The sequence below is a fragment of the Eupeodes corollae genome, chromosome 2, assembly GCF_945859685.1.
Source record: "Eupeodes corollae chromosome 2, idEupCoro1.1, whole genome shotgun sequence".
Lineage (NCBI taxonomy): Eukaryota > Metazoa > Arthropoda > Insecta > Diptera > Syrphidae > Eupeodes > Eupeodes corollae.
This window is the reverse complement of record NC_079148.1, coordinates 38,939,893-38,953,035: the sequence shown is the minus strand read 5'-3', so window position 1 is coordinate 38,953,035 and position 13,143 is coordinate 38,939,893. Positions and strand designations below refer to the sequence as shown.

General features: G+C 30.0%; 1 protein-coding gene across 1 annotated transcript in view; it reads left to right on the top strand.

Moving 5' to 3' along the window:
• Nucleotides 1-13,143, top strand: part of LOC129944624 (monocarboxylate transporter 12) — a 48,205-nt gene that overhangs the window by 10,853 nt on the left and 24,209 nt on the right. Inside the window, exon 2 of the mRNA XM_056054188.1 lies at nucleotides 6,957-7,669. Coding sequence (XP_055910163.1) covers nucleotides 7,513-7,669 — 157 coding nt within the window. The 5' untranslated portion in view covers nucleotides 6,957-7,512. The remainder of the gene's footprint in view (nucleotides 1-6,956; nucleotides 7,670-13,143) is intronic.

Genomic DNA, 13,143 nt, shown 5'->3' with positions numbered 1-13,143 from the left:
AAATTGAACCAACTGATGGAAACATTGTTACAAGTTCTGTTAAATAGGTGGCATCTTTTGGTTTAAAACAGCTGAATGGTGTCAAAGATGAGAGTGGAAGAATATTCGATCTTGTCTACTTCTCCTATGTCTTAAATACTGATGCTGCTGCTATCCCAAGTGATTCAAAGCTCGTACATCCCACCCTCATTGGTTTTAGATACTATCCCACTGCACGCATTAAAAACTTTAAAAAGTTACCCGCTATGGACTGATTGGCATGTGAGAGAGCGATGAGACGCTTAGAACTTACCAAGAAGTGCAATACGACTTTGTGACTTATTAAAATTCTTTCCGAATTTTAAAAATGTACCCAGTATGTTTCGGAGATGCATTAATAGAAAACGCAAATTTGACGGATATCCAGAAAGAATAACCTTTCAAAATTCTGAAAGCCATTATCCAAAGTCAATTTCGAACATGTTCGCAAATTATTTTAAAACTGCCTTTGGAAATTTTTCTTTTACAAGCAACATTTCACTTATTTTTCTTATTACAGAAGAATACATACATCTTACACCTATCTATATGTGAGAGAATATTTTTAACCTTAACGAATGTGACAGTCCTGGTCTAGGTGAAAAACCATCATTTATGTTGAACAATGTGCTTCCTATTGATTGTTTCTTTTTTTCAACGATTCTCCCATTCTCTCGCGCCGAGTTGGTTGATGTCTTCAACTACCTGTGTGCCTCACCTGTATCACGGTCTTCCTCTACTGCGTAGTCTCGCTGGATTGGATTCGAGGAACTCCCGGGCTGGTAGCGTAATGTCCATTTGCTCTATATGAGCCAGCCATCTAAGTCGTTGGACTTTAATTCTGTTAACTAGTACAGTGTCGCTGTAGAGCCCGTACAGTTCGTCGTTGTATCTCTCCATTTTCCATCTATGCTATGACGGAACCAAAAATCACTGGGAGAATTTTTCTCTCAAAGCATCCTAAGACGTTCTCATCTTTCTTTAACAGAGTCCAGGTCTAAGCGCGATAAATAAGAACCGGATAATGAGCGTCTTATAGATGTTGATTTTAGTTGCTCGAGAGAGGACTTTACTACTCAATTGCTCTTTAAGTCCAAGGAATCAGATTCGCAAAAGTTGTTCTTCGTTTGACTTCAGAGCTGGTGTCATTGTCTGAGCTTATAGTTGTGACTAGGTAGACCTCAACTACCTCAAGGTTAAAATGTACAAGACATCGTTGTTCAATGTCTTTTTTTGATGACAGCATATACTTGGTCTTGCCCTGATTGACCACGAAACCCATAATTATGTCAATATCATTTGCGTATCCAAGTAATTTGATGGACTTTTAGAAGATCGTGCCTCTAGAGTTGACGGTTGAGGTTTTTCACAATTCTTTCCAGAACGATGTTGAAGAAGTTGCATGGCAGTGCATCGCCTTGTCAAGAACAATTTCTGACATCAAATGCATTGGTGAAATCTTTTTCGACCTTAATAGATTCATTCTACATCATCATTCTGCACAAACGGATAAATTTGAAAGGGATGTCAAAACTAAGAATTGCTCTGTAGAGATGCTGTCATACGCGGCTATAAAATTGATAAAGAGTTGGTGGCTATCGATTTGAAGTTCCTGGGGTTTTCCAAAATCTGCCGTAATGTAAATATTTTGTAAATATTTTCCCGAGATTTTCGTGATCAAAATGTCATTTAAATTCTGAAAAATAAAATTATGTCAGTTTTAAGTTCAGATTTAAGTGAATAGTCAACATTAGCATCTTACGTATTTAATCAATAGACATTTATTTAGGGCTTCTTGAGTGCTATGAATTTCATACGAAACAGAGACATCAATTAATTGACAAGATCTCTCAAAAATACCAGCCTCTTTTTTTTTTTTTTTTTACTATTTACACGCATTGGATTCGGTGTATTCACAAGATTCTACGTCTCACATTATGATTCACTGCTGAGTTGCTCATCATTGATACCACAATTTTTATTACTTTATTATCATTTAATTATTTTTTATTGAATGAATTGAACCTTAGAACAGATTTATACGAATTGGCCTTGATATTCAAAATTCAATGTGAACAAAATTATAATTATTTTTATAAAAATAAAAACGACATTTCTAATAAACAAAAACATTAAAATTAACATATGTACCTACGTACATAATGCATGTACTACATACGTATTTATATCAAGTATTTTAAAGAGGGGGCAATGTTTCTTAATTGTCAATAAAAATTGACAGATAACAAACTTCAACTGATAGCTGACATTAAGAAGTAATTATGATAACAAATTTATTAAAATTAAAGACTGATTTTTGTTAATAAAAGTTCATCAATTTCTTTATTAGAAACAGAAGAATGATACATTTTGTACTACAATGCATGGAAGTTAAAATATTTTGATCAAAAATGCCATTGAAATGTAAAATATACGCGTTTAAAGTACAATTTTGCTGTTGTCCTGGATTTTCATTGATTGGCGGTTTTGGATGGAAAAGACGGATTGGAAATAAACCTAAACGTAGTGTGATAAAATTCGTCGTTGTTCATGAAAAAAACAAGAAATTACAAAGAAAAGACCATTTAATCGTGTATAGTCTTATTCTTTGATTATAAAAATTAAAATCACATCAGTGAATCACACATCCATACATATGTAATAAAATAGTGAAAAAGAAAGCAATCAAATAATTGATCAAACATATATATGGACTTATAAATACACGCAACGATGGCGGGCCTTCAAAGCATATTGTGCCGGTATCTTAAGCAAACTGTCATATTGCCATTTCAAAACTTAATTAAAATAACCGCGAGGAATATTAATGACTTAATTCTGGAAAAAAATTTGTATTCTTATACGAATGACACAATCATGTGGACTTTAAAAGATGTATTTTGACTAGTTTTGGCCTTGAGAAACTACTTTAATCTAGTTGAGAAATTATCGGAAATATAACAACTTTACCTTTTACATTAAAACATTTTTTAATCTTATTTTTTATACAAATTTCGCTGAAAAATTCCAAGTTTTATCAACTAAACATGGTGAAGAAGGGTTTTTCTAACTTTGGGTTTGATATAACTTCGCCCATCATTGAGATGATCAACAAAAGTTGTATAAATCTGGTCTATATACCTCAGCGATGGAGGGATGTAAAGGTAGTTTTCATTCCCAAGGCGGGCAAATGCTCACATGTCAACCCTAAGGACCTAAGACCTATTAGCCTATCATCTTTCATTCTCAAAACTCTGGAACGATTGATCGATATTCATATACGTAACATCATTGAGAAGAGACTATCAATGTCTTCAGAAATTTTTTCTGAACTTTCCGATCGGAAAGGCTTCATTCTGAGCTCATGATATTCAGCAAGTCGGAACTCGCTCTTCATCAATCATTTGCTGACGCATCTCTTAAATTGTATTATTTTTTCAGTCGCAGTTGACCATGACTTCAATCATTTATAGCAAAAAATTGGTATTTGCTTAAGCGTGAGCATTTACCAATGTTAACAACTGTTACAGTGACTTCTTTTGATGAAGAAGTAGGGTCTTGCGGTGTTGTATCGATGGTTAAATCAGAGCTTAGAATTTGATTTATGATGAGGCTGGATTTTTGAACAGATGATTCTTTTACAATAGTACCCCTGGCATGATGGTAAGTGCGTTGGACTGCCATGCGAGAGGGTTCGGTCCCTCCCTGTGCCACCTAAAGTTTTTATTAACGGGTACTGCATCTTTGCGAAGAATTGAAAAATTCTCCAAGAGTAATTCCTGTCACGAAAGAGTGCTTTCTCAAATTAGCCTTTCGGATTCGGCATATAAACTGTAGGTACCCTCCATTCCTAAAACTACTCGCACACAGGACTGGTTGATATTTGTAAGTCACTAGGCCCTGATTCTCTACGGACTGTTGCACCACCTAATTTTTATTTTGATGCTTTTACATTGTCAGTTACATCATTTTTTAATAACGCAGTGACATTGAATATTCGAACATCAGTCTCACCCAAAGTTATCAAAATTTGCTCACTTAATTCTAGAAAACCTTCTTGTGGTTCCATTGAATCTTCTTTTGATATAAGTGATTGCATATTGTAGATTACTGGCTAACCTGGAAATGGTTCACAACGGTTCTAGACTACTATAAAAACTTATTAGCTGCAACACTTTACCGGGTATGTCAATTTCCAAACTTGGGGGTGGACTTGATGGTCCGTTTCCAGTTTGAATCGTTTTCCGCCTATCAGCTGAGTCATACTGAGACAATGCAGATATTATTTTTGTATGCCACCCGATAAGTTCATCAGTCTGTCTCTGCATTTCAATCAGATGATTTATAATAAATTAACGGATTCGTTCGAGCGGATGGTGTCCCAAATTTTCCTTTTTAGTTCATTGGTTGCTCCATTTGTTTCTTTATTCAGTTCTTGGAACCTAAACTTTACCAGAAGATTACAAAGTAAATTTTTATCTTGTTGGTTCCAATTTTCCCCAAGTAGGATTTTGATATTTATCCCCTTCTCGAAATTGGGTGTTTATCATTTTAACTAAAGGCTATTTGTTTTTAAGATATCATAATACAAATTACAAGACAACAAAACAAACATTTTAATGTCGAAAAAATTAAAAAAGTGCCTTGAAAGCGAAAAATTATTCCCTAGAACATAATTATAAAAAAATTCAGTCTTTTAAACTCAGAATTTGTACAAATTATTTGAAATCAAGAAATGCTGGAGTTCTTTATATTTATAGAAACTGAGTTTTAAGTATAAATCGAAAGTTAATAGGTCGATTTTTAAAATGATTTTCGAACTTTGTGAAGGAATTGGCCGTTAATAAAATATTACATACAGCTTAAACGATGATTTTTATTATTTGAATTTAACTTAAGATCACAAAATATCATCTTTAATTTTTTGAGATTTCTGAGATTCTGACATAGTTTTCTCATGTTCGGCCATTGTTTTTAACGTTTGGTAACAGTTTTCGAAAAACTAAATTTACAATGACAAATATTTTAGAAATTATCAGCGTGGATCGCATCGATTCTCAGTCTCTTTTCTTATCTTAGATACAAAGGTATTCAAAAACATTTACCAAATTGGAGTATCGCTTATCTCCTGTAGTCTTCTGAGTCGATTTCTCAAACAACATACAGTTACATTACCGTCATCTTTAACGATAGCGTTGATATAAACTGACATATTTTTAATATACTAAAAGTATTGGTCCAAGGACACTCCCTTGTGGTAGGCATGATTTAATTTTCTTAAATTTCAAATAATTCACACAAACATTAAATTTATGTTTTACAACAGTACAAATCTCAAGAATAAACTTGTATGTAGAATGTATATTGTAAAATTTTAAATCTACGTCAAAAATATGAAGTTTCTTAAGTTTTTCTACAAGATTAACTTTTTTGAGAACAGATATTAAAATACAGCCTTTTAATCGCTTGTAATAATTTCTGCAATTCATTTAAAAAACATTTTCACTAAATCATATATGTAAGTACTTGACTTATATGGATAGGTATAAAAGATAGAACCTACATACCTACTTAAAGTAAAATAAAAATCTTTCACTATGAAACATCCTCTACCTTCATTCAGCTGTCATTTTATTAGGTATATTAATCCTTTTATATTCTTTCCTTAGCTATAATCACTTTTAAAGTTAAATTTTGTTTCCACATGCACTCGTATAAGGCTTAGATAGTTAAGATTTCATATCTGTAGGTATACAAACGAATATGTGACTATAATATAATTTCGATTAAATTGTTGCTATTTAAATAAACAATAATAACTATAGTAGACCTAGTAACTGGCTAAGAATTTTTATTATTTTATTATGATTAATTAGTGATAAGTTATAACTATACTGCAAAAGCCTTTTAGTAGTTTTAACATGAGCCTATATGTTCTTGAGACAGATTACAGGTTAAACAGGCAAACAGAAATTAGATTAAGATACGAAAATACGTTAAAGTGAAGTGGGTTGATGTTATTAAAATAAATCCATTTCATATTTATTGAACATTGTCAGCTCTACTTTATGTGTTTTTTGTTTTCTTTTTTGATAAAAACGATATGTTTTATGTTATCTTTATATTTTTATTTTATTTTCAATTCAAGTTGATAAACTTTAATGTCCGATTATGAATTTAATTGAGTTTAATAACTTATTTCTTTGCCATCGAGGTCTATAGCAGGTAGGTAAGATTAAATTCTCGTCTGTATAAGAAAGAAATTTGAACCTTTATACTGGGTCTTTGACGAGGAATTCTTCTAGGGTTACTTGAAAAATACTTCTTAACTTAAATCCTCCATGAGTATTAGCATTGTGAAGATTTTAAGGAAACCTGAATCTATTTTGATTCCCATTTGGAAAAATTCCTTGATTAAGGAGTTTTTAGCCAAATTCGGAACAAATATGAGGAACACGTAGAGATTTTTAAGTCTTAGAAAAATAACATCTGTTTGAGGCCTTACCAAGGCTGTGTATAACAACAATATTTATTACCCAATTAGGGAACATTTCGAATTATAATCGAAAGTTTTTTTTCGCCACTTAAACCTCCATAGCAGAATGAAGGTTATTGCTCGATAATGGCGCCAAAATAGATTATTGCATTTTGCTTTTTAACTCAGCCACTAAAATTATTAAGATTTAATACAACACAGCTTTTAATGAACAAAAATGAAAATTAAATTATAATTCTACAAAGGTACTTAAAACTGATAAGAGGCTTTATTAATCAACAAATTCTATCTCATTGCATTTTCTTTGCATTCCTCAAATCATAATAAGTCTTCATCACAATTTATTCATATTTTGTAGCAAACTTGATGCAAAATAAATAACACTACACATTCCGATAAGAACAAATAAATTAATTACATTATTATTTCTCTTTATTTACAGATACATATCCAAGGTCCAGAAGTTATCCCTGAGCCTCAATTCATTATCAAACAAAACAACAATGTTATACTAGAAATCCAACAGTCATAGATACAATATCTTTCTTTACAAAAAATTAGCAAAGTTAAAAAAAAATAAAACAGTGCCATATCGCAGATTGGGTAAAAGCTTTAGGAACGTCCACCGCAACAAATAATAAAAACCTATCTAACTAACAGAGAGGAAGTTCATAGAATTGTTCTTGAGAGATCGCAATTTCAAAAAACAAAATAGAAAGACTCAACATCAATGTAACCGCCAAATCGTGATTTAGTTTTTTTTCTTTATTTTTTGTTTTAATTTCTATTTAATTTCATTTTGTTCATAGTTTTAATTGTTACTTAATTTTGTGCCAGTGTTTGTTTCAATGTTTTTTTCTTTTGATTAAATTATTAAATTAAGATTTGCTTTAAATTTGCCATCTTCAGTTCATCACACATAGAATATAATTATAATTTAACTAACGCCGAGCCGCATCTCGCTCGCGTTGTGATATCAAAATAATAATAATAATATAATGGCACACGCTCCTGCTGCTCGTCGAAAAGATTCCAATTGTAATGGAAATGTAAACAAATGTGATAAAGATGTTGACTCAGAAAGCCTGCCAGTTCCGCCTGATGGCGGATGGGGTTGGATGGTTGTTTTTGGATCATTTATGATTCATATTATCAGTAAGTACACAAATTATAAAATTTTTAATATTTTTTTTGTTTTTATTTTTATTTTTATTTGAACAACTGGAGGGAATACTATACTATAATTGATTCATTAATTTTTTCATTTGAGTACAAAAAAATCATATTTTTGACCTACATTCTACATAGATGTTAGAATTTTAAGTGAAGAAAGCTTATTTGTGTACATAAATGAACTTTATAAATAAGGTCTTTAAGTCTTAAGCTTGTGTTGTTTTTAGTTCGTTAGATTTTACTTTAAGAACTTAACTTAAAATCAAGTAGACGTTTTTCTAAAATGGAGTTAAATTAAAATAACATTTAAGGAATTTACTAATCATATTTTTAAAATAAATAAACATAAACAAAATGTACGACTTGGTCTTGATTACTTGTATTTTAAAATGAACATATAAAATAACTTTGTATTCAAATATTAAAATGTCATTTAAAAAAAAACACATTGATTTGAAATGGTTTCAATTTTATATATTTATATATGTATTAATATTCGTTTTACATTTGATTTTCGTAAAAAATGAATATCCATTTTCGAGATATCGAATTTTGAAAAACGATATATTTATATATGTTTTCAATAAAAAAAATTACATTTTTACTCATTAAATATTGCTAAGACAATATAAGTGCTTTTACAAAAAAAAATATTGAAATCGGTTAATGCATTCTTGAAAAAACTTAAAAACAAAACAACGGTCTTATGGGGAACACATTTCTTTAGCAATACAAAAAATTTTCCTTTTTTTTTGTTGAAAGAACCCAAGTTTAGATAAAAATGCTTTTAGAAAATTTGTATGGGGGCTACTGTTATTTTTTGTCTTAAGAAAATGCATAACTCGAATCTGCTAAAAACCTTAATTTCCAATTTTTAACTTAAGTGCCAAGTTTTAACTATGTTTCGACCCATAGGGAGGCAAGCAGACAGACAGATTTTTTTTTCAACTTCTCTATCATTGTATAATAACGTGTTTAATTTAAATCCCGGGTTTTTTAAAAAATCAATACTTGCTAAATATGCAACTTCTTTGGGTTGCAAGTAAAAATAGTTCAGAACCGCAAAGTATTTTTATTTAGGATATTCCCATCGTTTTTGAAAAATGTTTGTTTGTGTTTTCATTAAAAACTTTTTGGTATATATAAAAATCTGAAATGATCATTTATTTCTTTTAAAAGTGCTTTTAAAAATACGAAAAATATTAAGCTCAAAAAACCAAGCTTTTAATATTCTATAGCAAAATATTTACAAGCTAAAAAGAAATTAAATTTTAATATAAATGCTTTCTTCAACCTTTCGAGTTATTGAATTTCAAAACTTCTCCTTGCAATAAATTTTCCCCGTATAATTTAAATTATCAGCTTGGATTCGACATACCAACAATAGGTGCCACAATTCCTGACATTAGTAACACAGAAAAATATACAAACTAATTCCAGACATTTTTGCAATTCTAGCTTAAAGACTTACTTGTTTAAAATATAAATGAAAAATTATGTAAAAAATATTGGACTTAGATTTTCTTAACTAAATCCACTAAATGCTTCATGATTTATTTTGGAATCCTTTATTTCTCTTTATTTTAATTTTACAAAAATTGAAATCACAACACATTGATACATTTTCTAAATCCATGACTTTTTTGTTTATGACGTTTGAAATTATTGAGTAAGTTTTCTTAATTTAGCTTAACATATAAGACTTTTTTAGATCAAACGCTTAAAAAAAGATTAAAGATTTTGAAAATTGTTATCTAGTAATAATGCTAGTCTTGTCTCAGTGTTGTATAACTGAGTCTCGTCTCGCCTATGTCTGTTTTAAAATGTGAACTTCGTCAACGAGGCAAGTTAGAAGTTGTAGTTGTCTAGAGTTCATGTGTTATCGGATATGCAGAATAATTATTTCTATTTTGTTTTAAACACTGATTTTTGATTTGGATTTCTCGATAAAAGATGGAGGTGTTGACTTTTAAATTATTTCATTCTCTGCAAAATTTTCTTATTAAAAAAGATAATATTTTTTTTTTTAAATCCACCGATATTGTATTGTTATAAGAAACAAAAACTTGAAAAAAAGTTGCTTAAAAAAACTGGTTTTCAAAATCAAACTTATGGTCATATCCAAAATATTGTTGCTAACTTTTGGTCATTTCTGTTAAAGTAGAACTCACAATTCTTTTTACCAAAACATGGAAACCTACAAAAACAACAAAATACTGATAAGAAATGGTTTTTGACTCAAGAGTTATAAAAAATAATTTGACTTAAAATTCTTCTATTTAACACAAAATATTATTATTACTATTTTTTTAAGTTTTATAAAAAAGTTATCAGTATGGATCGCTTTAAAGAAACTGTTTTTGCTTATTTTAATGTATTAGTTTTCTCTTTTGATATACAAAAAACATATTTCAGTAAAAGGCAACAACTTTTGGATGGTACGATATTTCTCGCCACATTTCGAAAGACTCGCTCTAAGCTCGCTCGCTGATGTTGAAGGGTTTAAATCAAATTTTCGTTTGAGTTTAGAAAAAAAGTTTTGAAATTTTAAATTTGAATCCAAAACGTTGCTTGTTTGGGTATTATATTAAAATCCCAAGCTTGTTTCTGATGATGTTCTATTTTCATTATTTTTTCTCTGTGCGAATTTGTTTTCAAGAAGTTTTTTAATGTAGTTTCTTATTGGCTCGCTTACTTTTGGAGGACTCCTGATCTAGATCGTTCTTCTCGACGTTTCAAGGTCCCTAGAGTCGAAATAAAAGATTTTTAGAAAGATGTTTGTGCGTGCGTGTGTACGTCTGTACGCGACGTTTTTTCGTTGTGCAAAGCTCAAGAACCAGAAGAGATATCGATTTCAAATAAATTTTGTTATACAGATAAAAAGACAGAAAGATGCAAAAAGGGCTCTCAAGAAAATTGCGTATGTGTTTTTTTTTACCTAGGAGTTTAAAAACGTAAAAATTTTGGTTAACCCTAAATATCTTACGAACCAAAAACGCTAGAGACTTGATCTAAATTGTATATATTGTAACGTGATACCAAACAAGTATATTAAAAAAAAAATCCAATTAACGGTTTTTTTATAAACCAAAAAAACTGAAAAACAAAAATTATCACCTCGAAAATTTTCCGATTACAAAATGATTTTATCTTCAAAACAACGAAAAATAAAAATTTCAACATCTGGTAAAATTCAATTTAATTGACAGTTTTTTATAAAAAATATAAAGTTAAATGAAAAACATTACTCAAAGTTGATAAATTTTTTTTTTCAAAAATATGAGATTATGGCTTCCATTTAATTTTAACTTATAAGAAATATTGTTTTTAACATTCGGACAAAATTTGAGCAAAATTGAAGTGATACATTTTTAACAAAAAATAAAAACCTTAACAAAATAAATAATAAAAGTTGGTAAAAATTGATTTTCGACTCAAATAACTTTTCAAAACTTTGAAATATTGACTTTAAACTACTTCAATAAAATTTTGAAAAAAAAAAACAAATTGACAGTTTTTTTTACAAACAACAAAAACAAACAAAAAAAAAGTTAATAAAAATTGATTTTAGCCTCAAATATCTTTTCAAAAATTTGGGGTTGTGGTTTCCAACTAATTTTTACTTAAAAGAAATATTGTTTTCAACATTCGGAAAAATCGAATTGATAGTTTTTTTACACAACCTAAACAAGAAAATTAATAAAAGTTATCTTTTCAAAACTTTGAGTTAGTGGCTTTAAATCACTTTTATCTTTTAAAAAATATTGTTGTCAACGCTCAGTTAAATTTTGAGGAAAATCTAACTGAGCAGTGCGTGAGAGTGTTGCTGACAATCCGGAACCTCAATTCGACGTCGTGGACAAGAATTGCAAATTTCAAGAACCTCTCTACAGCGTATACTCACCAAAGATCTGTGTCTTCATGCTTACAAAATTCAATTAATACAACAATTGAAGCCTAATGACCGGAGAACCCACATGTGATTGTCGAAAAACAAATGCATCAACAGCGCGTGACTGTATGGTGTGGATTTTGGGCTGGACCCATCATTGGGCCATATTTTTTTGAAAATGATGCTGGTCAAGCAGTGACTGTTACTGGTGCTCGATATCGATATTCTGCCAAAATTGGATGATATTGTTGTGTCCAATATGTGGTTTCAACAAGACGGTGCCACATGTCATACAGCCCGTAAAACAATTTAATTACTGCATGAGACATTTCCAGGTCGTGTACTCTCTCGTTTCAGTGATCAAAATTGCCCTCTTGGATCGTGTGATTTAACACAATGAGACTTCTTTTTATGGGGTTATTCGAAATCACAAGTCTATGTCAACAAGACCACAACCACCCGTGCATTAAAGGAGGAGATTCAACGCTGCATCAACGAAATTCAGCCACATTTAGACAGAATGTTCATGGAAAATTTCGACAAAAGAGTGCGCATGTGCATGCAAAGCCGTGGAGGCCATTTGTCCGATGTGTTATTCCATACATAACCCTATACTATGTACTTTACGAGTCAATAAAAATATAACTATCAAAAGACTAAAAACTGCGTTTTCTATTTAATTCAAATCTTGCGTTAATTTTGGGACACCCTTTACTTACGACTCAAAAAGCTTTTAAAAATTAAAAATATTTACTTTAAACTCTTCTTATTTCACAGAAAACATTGTTTTCGACTTTCAGTAGTTTTTTTGTAAGAATCTAACAGTCCGTTTTTTAATAAAAAATAAAATCTGCAAAAAATAGTACGCAAATTTAGTAAAAATTAATGTTCGGTTCTTGATATCTCTCAAATTAATTTCATTCATCCATTGGTAAAAATTTGTTTTCGACTAAAAATCTATTTAACAAAACTGGATTTTCAAACTAAACTGTATCTCTATATGAAAATATTGATAATTTTAAAATTTTTAAGAATAATTTAACGAACAAATTTTTCAACCCAACGCGAAAAGCTACAGACTTTTAAGCAAGACAAATAGACAGTTGGGTTGGGAAGTTATCAGTGTTTTTTTTAATTTTGTGACTCAATTTCCCATAACCTGATATAATTGTAAGAGGAATGTACCTTTACATTTTACAATACAAATCTTGTTAATTTTAATTCATTGTGTTAACGTTCATACTCTTGAGAGCTATCGATTTTTAGTTTGTATACTTGTTTATCGGAGCAGAAGCCATGTAATAAGCCTCTATTAATGTATTTTTTACCTTTGTTTGGCATCAGAAAAGAAATCTTCAATTAAATATAATGGCTGCAGGATGTTTATCGATTTATGATTTTTTTCTTATAAGGGAAAGTTGGTATATGCATGTACATAGTAAATACATATGAATGTATTTTTCATGAGAAATAATAAGAACCCCAATATAAGAAAAATGTAATTTTGAATACATAAAATGACTTGTTGAGAATGTTGAAAAACATAAAAGTAATTTAAAAAATA